The sequence below is a fragment of the Perca flavescens genome, chromosome 3 (genome assembly GCF_004354835.1).
Source record: "Perca flavescens isolate YP-PL-M2 chromosome 3, PFLA_1.0, whole genome shotgun sequence".
Lineage (NCBI taxonomy): Eukaryota > Metazoa > Chordata > Actinopteri > Perciformes > Percidae > Perca > Perca flavescens.
This window is the reverse complement of record NC_041333.1, coordinates 33,148,227-33,167,093: the sequence shown is the minus strand read 5'-3', so window position 1 is coordinate 33,167,093 and position 18,867 is coordinate 33,148,227. Positions and strand designations below refer to the sequence as shown.

The following is an 18,867-nucleotide window of genomic DNA, read 5'->3' as shown; positions in this document are numbered from 1 at the left end:
AACAGGGAATCTTGAGTTTTTATCTATCCAGTGCAGGGTAATTTAGTTCTTCAGTTGGAAATAGAGCTGGGCAATATATCGATATTATATCAATATCGTAATATGAGACTAGATATAGTCTTAGATTTTGGATATCGTAAAATCGTAATATGGCGTTAGTGTTGTCTTTTCCTGGTTTTAAAGGCTACATTACAGTAAAGTTAGGTCATTTTCTACTAAAACTTTCTACTAAACTTACCAGACTGTTGTAAAGTTGTATTATTTGCCTTTACCCACTTAGTCATTATACCCACATTACTGATGATTATTTATAAAAAATCTCATTGTGTAAATATTTTGTGAAAGCACCAATATTCAACCCTACAATATTGTTGTGGTATCGATATCAAAAAATGTCAAAAATATCGTGATATTTGATTTTCTCCATATCGCCCAGCCCTAGTTGGAAATGTTAAATACATGACCTATTGTGCTCTAGATGATTTTGCTGTGCTAAGAACAGCAATAGAAAATTCTTTTGTACATGGAAAAAGTCAACAATTACTCAAATTATGAATATTGCTAAGATGGGGGGGGTCCTTAAATCTGTATGGCAGCTGTGACATTTATGGATCAAAATTGATTTCCAGGATTGCGTCTGACTGCCAGGCACTCCCTGAACAGCTGCTTCTCTTGCATGTTTCATTGCAATTTACGCTATTGGTGCAATTTGTTCAGCAGTGAATCTGAGCCTGGTTTACTTCTATGGATCAGGGGTTACATTCTTTCTTCTGTTGTTTTCTGTTGTTTCCTCCCTGCCATATTGATTTTAGAGCAAGGTGAAGCCAGAGGGAAATCAAGTGCCTCTATGCTTCTACCTCATATACCAGTAAGCTGAAGCAATAAGCACCAGAGTATGATGGATTGTGCTCAGTATAAATCCCACTGTGACACAATGTATTGATTTCTCCATGACTAAAAACATTTTGGTGTCCCTGTGTGGCAGGTGGTACTCATGGACCTTGAGGCTAAAAGATGTGATTGCTCTCTATGATCCTGCAGTGGCCAGTCTTCATCATAAACCCAATAGGAACATCATGTTGTCATCACTCCACACCAGTTTAAAGACCCTGATAAAGTGCTCATTGACATCAGTATTGGCCAAGTAAATCCCCTCAAGGACAGGCCAGAATCACAGGCAGGTGGGGTTTGGTAAAGAGGGACATTAAGGGCTGTTTGGCCTCTGAGCATCATTTTAGCCAACAGAAAGAAATATACACAACCTTGACTAGAAAGAAAATATCTCAGTGCAAATTCAATTTCACACATAAAGTATTATTAATCTTGCAAACACTTCTGACCAGTCACACTGCATAACAGAGTAAGTTGGGATCCTTCTCGACCATGCTGCCTTCAGGATATGTGGGAACTGGAATTGTTATGACTCAGCCTTTCCTACACCCCAAATTCATGTGGTTAGTGTCGGTACAAAATGGACGCCAGAACTATTTTTTTTATGGCTGCTTTCAAAGCACACATCATCAGTCAATGTAGACACACAATCAATAATGCTGCACAAGACAGCTTAACATTCACATTAACAATCTTTCACTATGACATTTCTACTTGCACATTTGTCTGAACAGCATTAGGCAGCTCTGAAAATGAGAAAACGAGGGCCAGAAGTAGGCCAAAGAATCAAGATTAATACATCAAAATTTTCATTTACAATTGTGTTTTCCACATTAATAAAACATTTGCCCCTCCAGCCACCTCCATAGTGATCCATCTGTTTTGACACTGAAGCTTTTCAATGAAGGCTCACTTGCAGATAACAGAAAGAAACAAACCTGACAGCAGGGGCTTAGCCCAAACCTAGGGGGGTTCGAGGGCATGTTGAGGACTCATTGAATCCGCAAGAGTCTCAGCTTTCCTCTCAGACTCAATTTTTGCAATTTCAAGACTGTATGAACCCCAGTATGCAGACATATTCAAACACACCATTTTAGTATAGGCAAATATAACCTTTATATTGCAGCGGATCATCATAAAGTGGGCATGTCTGTAAAGGGGAGACTCGTGGGTACCCATGGAACTCATTTTCATTCAGATATATTGAGCTCAGAGGTCAAGGGACCCCTTTGAAAATGGCAATGCCAGTTTTTGCCAAAATTGTGCTCATGTTTGGAGCATTATTTAGTCAAAAAGCTAGCAAAGCATGGATTCCTGACACCAATATACTGCTCTAGCTTAAAAACAGAACCTGCTACAGCCTCTAAAATACAGTAGTCGGCAAAAAAGATTCAGGGTTTTTGAGACAATATTCGGAGCTAGAGCCCCAGAAGCCACCCTCCCGCTCCGCCCCTGCCTGAGAGTGAACAGCAGGATGTGCAAGGACTTGTTAAAAGAGCAGTGAGAGGTAACGAATCAAAGCGACAGGCATCTGCTCAGCTACAGCCAAACAGATGCTTGTTAATACGGGACTGCCTGGACTGCATACTGAACACTCTGACACCAGGCCGTCTATAAATTCAATTGCTTTTCAGTCTTGTTCTCTGATCATTTAAAAAAAAAGTTTCATTATGTCAAGACCCCAAAGCACAAAAGACTCACAAGGCTGACTCACTGAATCTGAATTCAAACCAGGCATGTGAAGACAAAAATGCTGAAAAGAAACAATTACATTTCCCATTTTTATAGTGAAAGAGTGAAAAAGTCCTAGAATACCCTCTACTGCTCTGATATCCATACATCTTGGATGGCTAGTTTTGCAGAGCCAGGTCATGCATATTTCATTCGCGTCTGGTGACCGGCTGACACCGGTCCCCACCATCGCCCCAAATCAATAAATCAGCAGGTGTGCTGTGACTCTGTTGGATGTAGATCTTGAGCCCAAATTCTTCCTGACAGCATGCATTTACCTTCTCTCCTACAGTACCACACACACACACACACACACACACACACACGTCTAAGTTCCAGTGTGTGCTCAGGGACTTTCGCTCACCTCCCTCAAACTCTGTCTGACAGTTCCCAGAGTTTTCCTTCAGGCTCTCTTCCTCATTGATGATGATGTTCTCAATGTCCTTCATGGTGAGGTGGTCACGGAAGGCGTAAAACAGGATGTGTTTCAGCTCCTCCAGAGTGATTCTCTGCATGTCGAACTGCAGGGGGAGGGAGATGAGAGGAGGAGATTTAAAAAAAATTTAATAAAAAATGACCACTTTCCTTTCACATAAATAAACTGTGTGTACTTCTGCCCTACGCCTGGCAGGATAACATATTAATTGAACAAGTACTAACTTATGTGTACTCATGTGACACAACTCTTCCACAATTTTAGTGTGCAAGCTTCAATAACACAAATAAAAACTCACACTGTCACCCTAAGCTGTGCAGCACAATCAGCGTCATTCAGTTTTTGCTGCCAACAACTTACAATAAATAATGTGCATTGTAAGTAGAGAAGAAAGCTCAAATGCATAAATCACCATGCATGTTCTAGTAATTCTTTACCATGCATCCAGCACAGACGTCGCTCCAATGCATTTACTTTAATCAGATCAGAACAGTGGATGCGTTGATTAAATTGAATGTGCTGGGGTTATAGCCTGAAAGAGATTGATTTATTGTTCAGTTTGAGCGTTTACACACTTCAATCCAAAAGAAGGTACACACACATACAAATACAAACACACTACAGCTTGTAAAACAGAAGTTTGAAGGTCTTCCTGAGAGCAACTGCACATTTTTCAGAAGTTCAGATAAATTTATTGCCTCTAGCCTGACTTGAGAAAGACCTTGCTTGCCTTTAATCGCATCCCCTGCTTGAAAGCAGAACTTCACAGCAGTGTTAAAAAAAGTGATAAAACATTCTCTGTATGAGCTGCTTAGAGGCAGCAATGCAATCAAGCCAAATATAAATAAAAGGCTTCAGTGGCAGGAAATTAGTGAATGTGATACAAACCTGACTCAGAATTAATTAAATATCACAAAGTCCAGATGCAGTTGAAAGGACTGAATTCTTCTGAATCACTCTGAAAGTTGGCATCAACATACCCTCTTGTATTTAGTGACTCAATAAACACAACTCTGTTCATCAGGCTATTGATAAAATGCTCTCCGCTGTACACACCAAATGACTAGTTGATTATAAACAGTCAATATTTGCCTACCATGATGGATAATAGTGATACAACAGAATCAGAAGGGTGGTTGGGTCTTTTCTGTGCTGTGCTTCCAGTTTTAAGTACCTGTTACAGTCACTGCCTTTTGCCCAGTGGATGCTGGGATCCACTCCCCTCTGCGACCCTAAACACAATAAGCTGTACAGACGATGGATGGACATGCACAACAATGACCGGTGAAGCCTGTAAAGCTGTGCCAGGCACAGACATACGCTGAGTTAGCAACTGGACAGTACATTATTGCTTATTAATTTTGTTTTTGCGCAAATAATTATATACAAAGGGTTTCTAATTAAGGTTCTAATCAGGTTCATACATGTGTTTGAATTTGTATAAATTCTTAACAGTTTTAGTAGAGGTTAGTAGTGAGGAATAAATACCTCTAAGATATAGTTACAGTCAAGACAAGTTTTATTTTTCTGTTAGCTTGTATTTTTTTAGTCTGGACTGAACCATAGGAGAAAGTCTCGCTCACTCTCTTCTCTATTTATATATCACAACATGTCGTGAAAAAACTCAGTATTCAAGTGAAGGAGTTCTGATGCTAATGAGCTGCAGCACACAGATAACAATCATCATTGTGTCCCCAGAGCTCAACTTTCACAACCAGCAACATGCACACAAACTCACAATATTCTTTGTGTGCATAATTGTCCATATCCATCTAATGTCACCCATCATGTGTAGCAGCACAAAACAGATGTTTTTGTTTGTTTGTTTCAGAAACAGCCGACATGTCCCTCAAGACAAAAGAGCTTGGTTTTTTTCTACACTAGTCTATATCCACAACGTTCCACTTCCAGGATTGCTCCGTTGCCGCTGAAAATTCCGCCGGATTTCAGTCTTGTATGTCCGCTACTTTCTGCTTTCTTTGTGTTGGAATTTTAAAGGTCCAATATGTAATATTTTTACTGTAATAAATCCAAAAATGACACCAATGCCTCATCAGATATTAAGGAAACATGTTAAGCTGAAATACTATCTTTTCTGACAACAATGCTAATGTCAGTATTTTTTCTTTTTGAAATTGAGATTCCGTGACGGAATTTATGTTTATGTTTTGATCTGTGTGTTGTTATCAACGGCCCAGTTTGACATCCAGCCGGGTTGCCAGATATACCTGTAAAAACGTAAACCCAGCGCACTACAGCTGTAACGTTAGTACAGCCATGAAAGCAGCAAACAAACGAACAGGATCAACGGAGATAGATTCTACATGACATAAAAAAAAGAAAACAGCATGTTTCTAACAGTTGCGTGACCAGAGAATAAACAACCCCCTGGTAAATACTGTATTGGAGATGTATTTGAAAGATGGAGACAGCTTATATCCCAAAAGGACGCAGAGTTGGCTTATTTTCTCCTGAACAGGTAAGCATTAGCTTCATGCTAATTTATCACAGCTACTAGGGACGGGCATTTTTTGTCATTTCAACATTTGTGTACTCACATTGAATTATATAGCTAGAGTACCCGAGTTGGTTACTCGCAAAAACAATTGAGACATAGCCAGTAAAGTGATCCCGACTGGTCCTGGCTAACGCCGCCATGCTAACCCTGCTAACTGCTAACGTTACCGGGAGGACCAGGCAAGCAGCCCATGGCTGTTTACAGCGTGTAGCCTCTTCAGTGAGTTATTTTAAACCACGAGAGGGGGGCTGTAAATCGGAAAGAGAGGACTGTGAGTTTGCAGTGTGTTTAGCGATTGTTGCCGTAATTCTAAGCCAATGAAGTGTGTTCCGTCGGCAAGGTAGTGGTATTTTTAGCGTTTCGTATTGTAATTCTAAGCCGAGGAAGTGTGCCTGACTGGCGTGTGGAGAGGACAGTGAGGTAGTTGTGTTTTTAGCGGTTCATACTGTAATTTTAAGCCGAAAAAGTGTGTCTGTCAGTTGGTTACAGAGCTCCGCGTGAGCACGGGCTTTTATGACTGTCAATATAGCCAGCATCTACCGTTAGCTACTCCGCTGTGCTGTGGAGTAATGTCTGACTATGTGAGAAAAGCGTCTAACAACATTGTGGTGGATGCTGTGGTCTCAGCCTGGCAACCTCCGTGAACTTCGAGTCTGGGCAGGAGGGGGCGGGGGAAACGACTCTCCAGTATTTTGAATTGGTAGTGCAGTAACTATTTTAACCGCTAGCTGCCAGTATTACATACAATATTACATATTGCACCTTTAAACTCTGTTCGATTTATGAGGACTATGGTTAACTGCTCCTCAGATCTCTGCAGGGTAAATCCAGACAGCTAGCTAGACTATCTGTCCAATCTGAGTTTTCTGTTGCACGTCTAAAATAACTTTCGAAAGTACGTACACATGTTCCACCAAAACAAGTTCCTTCCCGAGGCTATTTTGCAGAGGCACCATGGCTCTGCCCGGCGCTTAGCACCGCCCAAGACGATTGTGATTGGTTTAAAGAAATGCCAATGAACCAGAGCACGTTTTTCTCCCATTCCAGGATTGCTGTGTGGACTAGCTAGACCCTCCTTCGCAGCGCCTTGGAGGAAGGTCTGGCAAAGTGAGACTATTTCTCCACTCGTCTCACCTCTGGGGAACAGAGGAAGAATGAAACACTAACCTATCCTAAACAGACAGCTCCACCTGGATCTCACTTACTCCCCCCTGGAGTGTTTGATTGTGATTACTAGACCTTCGCACAACCTTGCTGCTAACGACGCCATCGCTGGCGGACATCAAGAGGCTAACTGAGCTTCATTTGCCAGGGAAAAGAAGGACGAGCCAGAGGATAGATTCATTCACTGAGCAGCACTCCAGTGGCAGATAAGAAAAAGCCATTTTATTTTCTCTTTTCCACATCCCACCGACTTGCTCAGACTATATTCATATTTAAGACTGGAGTGACCTTTATGGGGGAACATGGTGAAAGAAAGGGGAGTAGAAAAGAACGATGCCTGTGGACCTGAAGTGACTCAGACAGAAAAGATCTTTAGTAGGACACCCTGTCTTGTGTGACCTGTGGTTTTATACTGAAACCCGTGCAAAGAGAGGAAACCTTCAGTAGTCTTCTTTGTCACACAATCTTCAGAGAAGTTCAGTCTGAAGAGTAATCACATGCCTCGGACACAGGTGCTTTTAAAAGGAGAATCTGGAAAAGTTGGAAAGGTCACATAGTGTTAAGACCTGCTGTGGTTTCAGGAGACTTGTTGTGAAATGTCATGGAATCCCAGACGGAGTGATTTAGGTGATGGAGATTGACTTGGTTACTAAAATATGTCTTCCACGAGCTGATTTACTCATAAATGTGTATAAAAAAGACAACATCAACAAGATACAGAAGACACCAACTCTTACCTATGTCTGAGATGCCATCATTAAATTCAATGTAATAAGGTGTATTTTTTTTTTTAAATTACTTTTGGTATTTATTCTGATTAACAGGAAAAATACTTTGTCAAAGCGAAAACAAATCTCTATAAATTACTTATTAGTAGGCTGTATTTTAAAGGGTCGCTATGCTGTTTTCTCGCTTTTTGCTCTCAGGTTTCTCTATAGAGCTCCCCCTACAGTTTCTGAATAGATATTTGACAGCTCCTATGTTTACTTGTGTCTGACTCCTCGCTCGGTCAGTCTGCTGTTTCCTCTTTCTCTGTTCCTCAGACAATGCTTTCCTAGCATTCTGCTTCTTTTTTGCTGGCTCGGCCATGACGATAGTGCGAAAAACTCCATCGCTACCTTGTTAGCCGGTTCCTGAATGGGCGTATGTGCGCAATTCATTACATCGCGAGACATGATATCACGCAATACTTCTTGACGTTGAGGGCGGTTGCTTGGCGGGCGAAAGTTGCAAGGGTGGTTTTTTCGCTCACAGGCGCTAGGGGGAAGCGAGATGACCATCATTCAACTCGAAAACAGTCATATAACCATTCCAATGACTCCGTAACTGTTCAGTTAAGGTAAATTAAGCTAAAAAAAACAACTGCATAGTTCCCCTTTAATGGTCAGAATACCAACATTTTATATTTTACAACCACAATACCACCAGTCCAAGTTTGGATACAGTTGGCAGGAATGATGGTTGGCCCACTCCATTTGACTGGAATAACAAAGTGATTGTTACTGCTGGATTTGTAATGACAAAGCTGACAAATAAACAAAAGTTTTTTATGACTTCAAAACTTAAAAAAAGAGATATTACATGGCATAACTTTACACCAGACAGACAGATATAGATGATAGAGTTGAGATGCCACCATGGCACTATGAATACTAGAAATGCTAATTGACAGATGGACTGTTTTTATTCTACTATCTGTATTTTATATAGTGTTTTCTATACTGTACTTTTAGACTGTATTCAGTGCTTTATGTTTTATGTCTGTCTGGAGACTGTGGGAGGATGCAATGCAAGACAAATCTCCATGAGAACACGTTATAGAAGTATTATCTTAAAAACAGGCTATCAACTTGAAAAATCTCCCCATAGGTATCAGCAACATTCAATAAAACTTTAATTACCATAAGAATTATCAAGATCAATCTAAAGAGACACATTGAGAAAGCTTTTCTCATCCTGGCAGGAACAATGTCCTTGGATTAAACCATTAACAATTTTCGATTTTGCTTAATCGATTGCGTGCCTGTTCTTCACACTGCAAAATGAATTAGGGGTTGAAGATGAGGAAAGGGAGTCACCCTAAAGTGAAAACTCTGTACTTCTCTAAACTCGTAAATGAGGCGTGTTTAGCTCCTCACACACACACACACACACACACACACACACACACACACACACACACACACACAGGCGGTGAGAAGGTGCCAAGAGCCAGCATCCATCCATCTGCTGAGTTCAGCCTTTTGCATTACGGCCAAATTACACAGCCACAGATAATGCACTGCACACACTGTACAATTCAATAATATGCATTTGCTAATCTACATTTTAACACACTGGGTTGGCAAGTATTTAGTTTTTAAATGGCAGACATATTAATGCATTTGAAACATGCTGCAGCTGTGGACAAGCTTGTGCTAGAAGGTCAGTGGATTTGAATGCAGAATAATGTAGTTTAGCCACAGACAATCAGAGCTAAAGACCTTCAACAAGTCCCTAATAATCTCTTTGTTTAATATGCTGCCTCTTCAAATCTGACACTTATTTTATTGTCATGGTCTAAAGTTGATTTAGGAAAAATCTCATTGCACTTTAGTCTCTTATCACTATTTTCGTGAGGCATCCTGACAGTAACACATACAGATAATATAATCTGTAGATGTAATTGCTATGTGTTTGAATGTAAAGAAAACCGAGCTCTGAAGTAGACGATGATTTTCTACAAGCTTAACAGCCAATGGAAACCAAGCAACAACTGTGTTAAAGCTATAGTGCGTAGTTTCTGTCACCCCCATGAGGAATTTGAAGGAATGACAACAAAACTGTCGGCGAGTCCACGCGATACAAGAATTCCATGATCGCACAACAGAGCAATCCCGGAAGTGGAACGTCAGGGATATAGACTATATCTTGAATGTAACGGACGTTCATTAATATCAAAAAGTTACGCACTAAAGCTTTAAAAACAGAAATCTTATATATTCACAAGGCAAAGAAAGGTTTGTAAATAAACAACACCAACCTACAAATCTACAAAGAACAAAGACGGCTGGTAAGACCTCTGGAGCTGTTAGAAAAGTGTAAACTCCTGTGAGATCAGTTGGTCTTCTACACAAAAAACATAAGTCTCAAGGCCACACAGGGCTGACAAAAGATCACACTGACAATACTGAGATGAGATTTAGATGTGAAAAATACCTGTATATACAATGATGTCTTAAATATTGCACCACATTGTCAGAAGATGAAAATAACATGTGGTAGGAAAAATGGTTACACTTTACTTAAAGGTATCTACGTAAGAGTGACATGACACTGTCGTGAACATGTCATAAACATTATAAACAAGTCATAATCGTTTATGACATAACGCTTCTTTTAGTAAGTGTTATTCGGTTTTTGTCACGACAAGTTATGGTTAGGGTTAATTTACTAAGAGTTAGGGTTAGAGTTAGGGTTCATGTGTCATGACAGTGTCATGTCACTCTTATGTAGATACCTTCAAGTAAAGTGTTACCGGAAAAATAAAGAAAACATTGCATCTAAGCAAGTTGATATGTCATCCAGAAGAGGATGACAGTTCGCTTTCCTCCAAACAAAATTGCAACTTCTTGCACTCCGGGAAGTTTCAGCTGTCACTTGTAACAATTTCCACATTTCTTTTAGATTTTGTGCAGACCTTGCATCACCATCCAGTCAGGAGTGAGAAAAGGTCAATCAACGTATTGAATATTTGTACATGAACTGAATGGGAGGTTCTACCCATCATCACCGACAGTGAAAGTTAACAAGCTGAGGTTTTGACAGCTAAGCACTAACCCCATCAGCTGCTGCTGTATGCGAGATAAGTCGTAAAGTCATGACTCACCATAACTTGATTCCATCTAACAATCACTGAGCTATCACTTTTCAGGACATCCCTTTTGCAAACCTTTCTACTGCTTACGGCTGGTAATATTTATTGCCGGGACATTTATTATTTACAAAGTATAGTCCCTTGCATTATTCACAGTATCTGAATCAGCTCCAGAGTTTTCCCATGATGACACTTCTCTGTGTCAAGAATATACATGTTCTCCGACTCTTACATTCTTGTCTTAGCTTTTTGCTCGGTCTACAGTTCCTGCCTTTAATGTCTGTGTATTTGTACACTGTGTAGCATGTTGTCTACTAATGTGTTCCTCTTCATCTGTGACCGTGTTATCACAATGACGCTGAACAGGTTGTCAATATCCATCTGCCCCAATGTCACCAAAACAAATTCAGGCACATTTATCATTGTTTTTGATTATTTTTTTCACCATTACTTTGTAACACCTGTATTAACCTGAATATGTAACTAACATAGTAAGTAACTCAGTAAATTAACAAAAACATATTAACAAGGGTGCAGCAACTGACAAGTACATGACTGCACACTGTTCACTGTGTAAATGTGCAGTGTTATGCCCTTCATGCCACAGGTGATGAGGCCAGACTAAGCGTAATATATTAATCACACACAACGTCTTTCTTTGTTAAAATTAATGCTCAACGTCTTTATCGATCGCCCCCCCACACCCACACCCTGAAAAGCACCAAGCCTTCAGGAGAAATGTATGTCTCCATTACCACCGTCAAAGGGCAGAAGATTCATTGAGAAAAAAAGAAAACATAACAAGCGCCACGAGAGTCACAACGGGCGGAAAATAAATCAAGGCTTATATCTCGAACCAGTCCCCAGAGTGTTGGAAGTGACAGAAACATCGGCCATATGACGCACTGATGAAAATGAATCTGTACTTTGATTTTTATGGACAAAACCGTTACACATTCAGGCCCTGAGAAAAACAGCCAGACCTCTCTATCAAGGTCTTTAACGCACTGTGATCAACAAATCAGACTTATCATGCATTTAAAAACAACTACATCTGCAGTATTTTTCTGGCTTTGTGACAGAAGCAGACAACAGAAAACATAATAAAAGAGGCTCAGATAAAGTCTCACATCGGGTAATTAGTCTGCGAATCCTTCAGCGAGATCTATTTCAATCAGAGTACAGAAGACAGTACTCTGCCTTCAAGAGGCGCACCCACTTTACATTCACTTTACATTTGCTGCAAGCACAATGACATAATGCCAGTTCCAGAAGCAAATCAAAAAGATAGCAGACTTAAGGTGGCTTTACTTTGAGGTAATTTAAGGAAAGCATGACACGAAGAGGAACTGCCTAAAGCCACCGTGCATGCTATCAATTGCCAATTACTGTTAGTATGCTTAATCAAGGAGAAATTACTCCCATTAACCCCTGGAGTGGAGCAGGCTGGAGGAGCTGCCTGAGGCTCACGGCCCTCATTAGCAGGGTTCAGTGGATCTGTATGCCCTGCCTCATGTGACTCATTGCCTTTACTGAAGAAGAACGAAGAATAGAGAAGGCAAGAGAAATGGTGAATAGAAGAATGAGTTGAGGCAGCAAGTGAGACAGAAGAGGTGGAGGGGAAAGTAGGAGACCAAATTAATTCCGAGCACATTTTTACTTGGAGGTTTCATCATTTGATTACTGCTCGATCCAAACCTGAAAAGTATTCCGCGCATGCTTTAATTAAGCCCAAAGGGTAGCAGCAGCTTTTGTCAACAAGCCTGGAAAGCCTGGAAAACAAAGATATGCCATGTTTCTCATCTTAAAGTGGTCAAAACTTTTTCGTTTCCAATTAGACCAAAGCCTAATTAAATCCAACCCAAGAGCACCAGATCTGATTGGCTCACATAACAGGATCGAGGCATCAAACACTAGTCCCTAAATGCAAGGTTATTCACCTTTGTACTTCTTTCATCTTAAACACAAGTCAAGACACAACACAAGAGTGAGATGAACAGGAAAGACCTTGGACTTTACTCATTTGGCCATTTTTTAAATTTTCTTTCTAAGCAAATGCCTAAAAAAACTGCATCCAACCTGAGAGGCAGGGGGAAGCAGAAAGATGCATCAACCCACCTGCTTACTTGCATGTCTAAATTTAAAAAAAAAATCATCTTCACAGAAATGTCATTACGTGCTGTGTTTTAGTATGTCAAGCCTGTACTTTAAAAGCCAGGGTGAAATGGTAATTCATGCAGTGTTATGAGCTGCAGAACAAATTCCAACTATCTCAGAAAATGCTTAGAAACTAAAACATTCATCTAAATAAGATTCTGGATTAGTAGATATAAATGAAGAAGCTCCCCGCTAGAAAACCCATCACGTCAGTATAATGTATCCAAGGCATTTGGATAGATTGACACATCATTAAGATTCTGGGCACTCAAGAGCACAAATGATCCTCCAGCGCGTGTGTGCGTGCCAGCATGTGTGTTTTAAGTTAAGCGAAAATGTAGTAATGTGTTGCTGACACTCCTCAGAGCTGCGACCTGCATAAGAAAGCGCTGTAATGAAGTGAATCACTGAGGTAGCCAAGCTGACTCACATGTGATTAAAGCTACATGGAACATAAGGAGGAGGGGTCGGGACAAAAATGTCACATACTTTAAAAAAAATCTTCTAAATCATACAGAAAGACTTCATAAGATACAGAGAGCAGGCAAAAGGAAGAGACAAAACAGATGAGCTTTCACTTCTCAGGAGGCCTGAGGTGTGTGCTGCTGCTGATGCTTCTCTCTGAGCAGCAGAACTTCAAACAGCATCGTCCATGTTTCCTCTGCACTGGGAGAAAGAGACCAATCAGTCTAACTCAACACACAAGACTGATTGGTACAGCTCAGCACTCTCATCACACACTGACTGCATTTACATTCACACCGCATTCTGGATAATAGCTCAAATGCTTAAGGTTTTAATCAGGATAAGCCTCTTACTGTGCTCTGTATATATTCCGCTTCATTTGCGTCTATTTATCCACAAATACAGAGTTACTCCTGCAGCCAAAGGTGACATTCCTGCTGCAGTAACCCGTCAGTGTTCAATCAACCCTAGCATGTAACAATTAAACTTAATTTAAGAGGTGATGTGTCCTGCGAACAATGTCAATGTGTCCAGAAGCTAGGGAATGCAATCAAATGCAGTGCATATATTGGCATACTATACAGTATGTTAACATAAAGTAACCCACTTAAACTGCCGTATGTTAATGGTAGCTGCAGTTGTGTATGAGTCAGACAGCTTCAGTCACTTATAAAGGCTACAACATATGTTCTGTACAGTTTATACATGTGTTTTCATTGTTAATGAAATGAGCATAAAAAGTTTAAGTTCTGACCCTTGTGTAGCAACAAAGACAAGTCTAAACTATTAATAATTACATGATATTAACATACAGAGAAAGCAGCTTTCATCTTTACCTTTTAGTTTCATGACAAATCTTTTTTTTTTCAATCAAGATGCCTACAGGGTAAGCAACAACAACACCTCACTTTGTTATTGACTAGCAATCCCAAGTCTGATCCAAGGTCTGTTTTGGTTTCTGTATGGTTTCTCGCTTAGCCAGACCTTCCTCCACAGCGCCGCGGAGGAGGGTCTGGCTAGTCCACACAGCATTCCGGGATGGGAGAAAAACCTGCTCTGGTTTATTGGCATTTCTTTAAACCAATCACAATTGTCATGGGCAGCGCTAAGTGCCAGACGTAGCCACGGTGCCTCTGCAAAATAGCCTCGGGAAGGAACTTGTTTTGGTGGAACGTGTACGTTCAAAAGTTGTTTTAGTCATGCAAAAGAAAACTCAGATTGGACGGATAGTCTAGCTAGCTGTCTGGATTTACCCTGCACCATAGTCCTCAAAAATCCACCGGAGTTTAGAATGTCAACACAAAGAAAGCAGAAGGTGACGGACATCCGGCCGAAAAGAGGGACAATCCCGGAAGTGGAATGTCGTGGATATAGATTACCTTGTATATGACCGAGCATTAAAGTGGTGTACATAGGTGTGGTGAAAGCAGAAATTAGTCCGCTCTGTTTTTTTAAAAGGGACGAACCTTTAATTCATGTATAAAAGAATACTGCCTCTGCATCACAAAAAAATAAAACAAAGGACTGGAACCTGCTGTCAGAAATACTTATGATGCAAATAAAACTGTAGCTGAACAAAATTTTAAAAGAAACCTATAAATGTACCTTATAAAACTAAACTGGAATGTAAGTCTTCAATCTTCTAACCTCAACTAAACAAAAATGGCAATGAAGACATTTAAAAACCATATACTGTACATGTTGATCTACACCAAATTTAGCACAACTCATCTGGAGGTCATGAAAACACGGTTTTGTCTCATGGGAAGAAAGAAGATCTCAGAGAAGACTCTGGCCAGGAATCAAAATGATGCCTTTTTCTGGCATTATAGCACTGTAACACTTGGCACAATAGAGACAAATGGGAGTCATTTTCACTTTGATAACCCTCCGTAATTCACCAACCAAACTCTGAGCTGGAATCTGAGGAAGAGCACATATGAGGGACGATAGTCAAAGTAAATCAGGCTGTTTGAAAGAGGGTGACTGAAGGGAAGGGAGGACGTGTGCATGTGAGTGTGTGGGTGTTGATAAACGTCTGTAATGTGCCAATTGCATTGCTATTCAAGGCCATGCCTGGCGAAAGGAATATGATTTTTCTCCCTTCTCTGCCTTCCCAGCAGGCATGTGAACGCCCTTACAGTGTGTTTACATCCTCCATAGTGGCCGTGAATCCATCAGACACCCAGCAGCTGCATGTCAGAGAAGTACTGGCTTTTCTTTATATTACTTGCCTGGAGCAGGACTGCTTTTCATTTGAGTTACAGGAATTTAGCATTTCAGTTTGGGGAAAATCAATTTTGCCTACATCGGTGTGACTAATGAGGGTGAAAAAAGGTGATAATTGTGGACATTTAATCAAAAGTGCCAATGAATATCAAAATAGGCATGTCCAAATAAAATACTGTTAGATCTTTTACTTGATCAAAGAGAGAAAGAAGTTCTTATATTATAAGCCAGTGCAACCTTGCTGTGATATTAGGAAATAGAAATAATGTCCGAATGGCTGCAGGGAATAATAGATAATGAAGGTAAATGATAAAATCACACCAATCGTATAAGAAGTGTAACAGTGAAAACACACGCCATATATACCGGACGTGCATTTCTCCGTGCCGGTGAGACAGAATGAGTGGGGAAAACTGTGGTAATTGTAGCCTACATGTGTATGTGTATGTGTGTGTGTGTGTGTGTGTGTGTGTGTGTGTGTGTGTGTGTGTGTGTGTGTATGTATGTGTGTGTGTGTGTCTCACTCTCTCTGTCCATCCGTAGGTCTCTCTCTCCGTGTGCCTGATCTCTTGTCTCGCTGTGAGAAGTCAAGACAGCCAAAATCACCATGAACCTAGGTGTTTAATTTTGAAATATGTTTTAGTTGTAAAGTATCCGGCTACACTGTGGTCTTACTGTATGTGATTACCGAAACGATCGCTGCAGCGCGTGGTCCGACACGATTGGATAACATGGGCTTTGAAATTACGCTTACGAGCCCGGTGTGTTTTCACAGTAAGAGGAGAAAAAGTAGGCAACAAGAGCGTAAGTTTGGGTTCAACATTTGGGGGAGAAGATCGTGTATTCAAAAAGGCAACAAAAACATAAAAAAAATTGTCAGGTAAAAAAAACTCCAAAAGACAACAAAAACCTTGGAAAAAATAAATCCAAGTAAAAACCTCGAAAAAAGCGACAAAACGCCCCAAAAACTTCAGAAAAAAAGGAACAAAAACTTCGAAAAACAGTTCTGATCAAATTCTTTCAGGAAGACGTCATTAACCCAATCACTACTCATTCTTATGCTGCGTTCATGCCACCTCGGAATAACCCTGGTTACGTTGTTTTTCCGACTGGCAGCGTTCACATGGTCGGGATGCGTGTTCTTCTTCTTCTGTTATATTGGCGTTTGGCATAACAACTTTTTGCATGACTGCCACCAACGGTTGGCCGTAGCCTAGAGCATCAGGTGTTTGAAAACATGGAGGCCACAATAACTTAACTAAAATTCTCTGCTGTTTTCTTATGCGAGCATCCAAACAGCACATCGCAAGGTGTTTGTTTTTGTTATCAGCAACGGGAAAAGACACGGATAATGTGTTGTTTTTTTATACATGGGCCTATTTATGAATAATTTGAAACATATTATGTCTGTGTATGTTTCTTGGCAGAGGCGTTTGTCCACAATAAACAGTTTTTTATTATTATTATTATTATTATTATTTTATTATCATTGAAATATGTTCAGTGAACCAAAGTCACCTCCATCAAACGTCAGTTGTCAACAACGCGTCACCAACTGGGGAACTTCGGTATCAAAATCCAGCCCGAGTTTCCCACCTCTGATTCCCACAGGAAGTTACGTGAATGGTGACGTTTTCACTCGGAAAAACGTTTTTCCGATGTCCATGACCGCACGGTTAAATCAAATCAGCTGTTTAGAAGTGACGCTTTCAGTTAAACCAATCAGACTTGGCCACGAAATTCAAGGGCCAATCACAGCCTTACAACTCTGCTTTAAATCTGTTCTCTCCTTGTGCTGTCAGCTGTCGTTTCAGGCAAAGCGCTCGACCCTCCTCCTCCCCTGCCACCTCCGGTCTTCGTGTTTCTCCCGGTTGTCCGCTCCGTTGCCTCTTCGGTCCGGTCTCTGGTCTCTTTCTCCGCCGCCACCAGTGTCTAGACTCCATCGGGGGGTTATGTTCCTGTTCTCTACCCCTTTAAAAATATCATTAATTTGATGGAGTCTAATCTCCAAAAGACTTTGTACATTTTATATTACAGTTGTACAATAAATATTTTTGCATATCTGCAAATGAAGTCTCTCCTGATTGAATTACACCTATGGTAGGCAACATAACAAACTTAGACAGCACCAAGCTGAGGACAAGAAGAAGCAGAAATTACACGAGGAGGAGCAGCAGCAGCTGATCTGAGGTCTAAACAACCAAACAGACAAAAAAGAAATCATTGGCAGTTGTATTAATAATGTAGGCCATATAATATAGGCCAATAAATAGGGGTGTAAATCACAAGTTTGATCACGATAAGATATTTTCTGCCACATTATGTTACATATCAACTCACAAAAAGCAACTAAAATATGATTCAACAATTTAACTACTGGGCTCCTTCAGACATTAAAATGAAAAACTATTCTTTCAATATAAATTAATAAATTTGATTTAAGAATTTCAAAAATAAATGTGCATCTTAAAGATGATGTGAATCGATATTTTCACTTTGCATCCATAATATTGGAACGTTGATCACTTAATATATCGATCCAGATAAATGTTTCGTTACACTTACTGCTGACTTGCCGTTTTTAACCACACCATTGTCACTTTAACTGAAAACGGGGTTATTTGAAAAATTTAAAAAATTGTCTTCATCTCACAAGACATAAAATCATTATACAATCATCCAACATATTAGATTTATTCATGGGAATGCGGGCATTAAATTATATTCCATACATTTTATCTGTATGCTCTAAAACCAGCCATAGCACAGAGAGAATTACAGAGCGCATTACTTTTACTCTCGTCTCTTGGCCCATCTCCGGAGGGGCCAACACAAACATTAGCCTAATCTCACCTTTCTCTAGAAAAATCATTGTGGCCCATGTATTATTCATTATAGAAGAGTTGTTTCAAAGTCATCACCTATCCAAAATTGTGCCCTGGCACAAAGGACAGAAAAAAAGGAAGATTAATGGATTTAATTTAGGATGAAAGTCTATGTTTATAAAGCCTCAGTGAGGAAGAGGGATAATATTCATAGAGCCATGTTCAGCTAAATGTCAGGAGCTGGGATCAAGAAGTTCATCAGAAAATCAGTCCCTGAATAGATGAAAAGAATGAAAACCTGCAGTGTTGGAAGACCTACTGAACTGCAGTAAATTTACATTTCAAAAAATGGCATCTGACTTGACAGCCTGGAATGTTTTGACATGCTGTTGTCATGTCAAAACCCTGTTTCCCCCACATATACACATTTCAGTAGAGGTCTTGTGATGACAGCTTGACAGGGATTTGAAAAACTGCCAAAACTGCCATTCAATTAATTTAAATGCATTTGAATGATAAGGTTTTCACCTGACAGTAATGAGATGTAAACAGAATTTTACACTCCGAGCTGATTTACTCATTGTGAGCTGAGAGT

The 18,867-nt window shown here is 40.2% G+C and overlaps 1 protein-coding gene across 2 annotated transcripts in view; it reads right to left on the bottom strand.

The window, feature by feature from the left end:
* Positions 1 to 18,867, bottom strand: part of caln1 (calneuron 1) — a 70,020-nt gene that overhangs the window by 4,770 nt on the left and 46,383 nt on the right. For both annotated transcript variants that reach the window (XM_028573681.1, XM_028573680.1), the window contains exon 5: positions 2,987 to 3,143. In XM_028573681.1, coding sequence (XP_028429482.1) covers positions 2,987 to 3,143 — 157 coding nt within the window. The remainder of the gene's footprint in view (positions 1 to 2,986; positions 3,144 to 18,867) is intronic.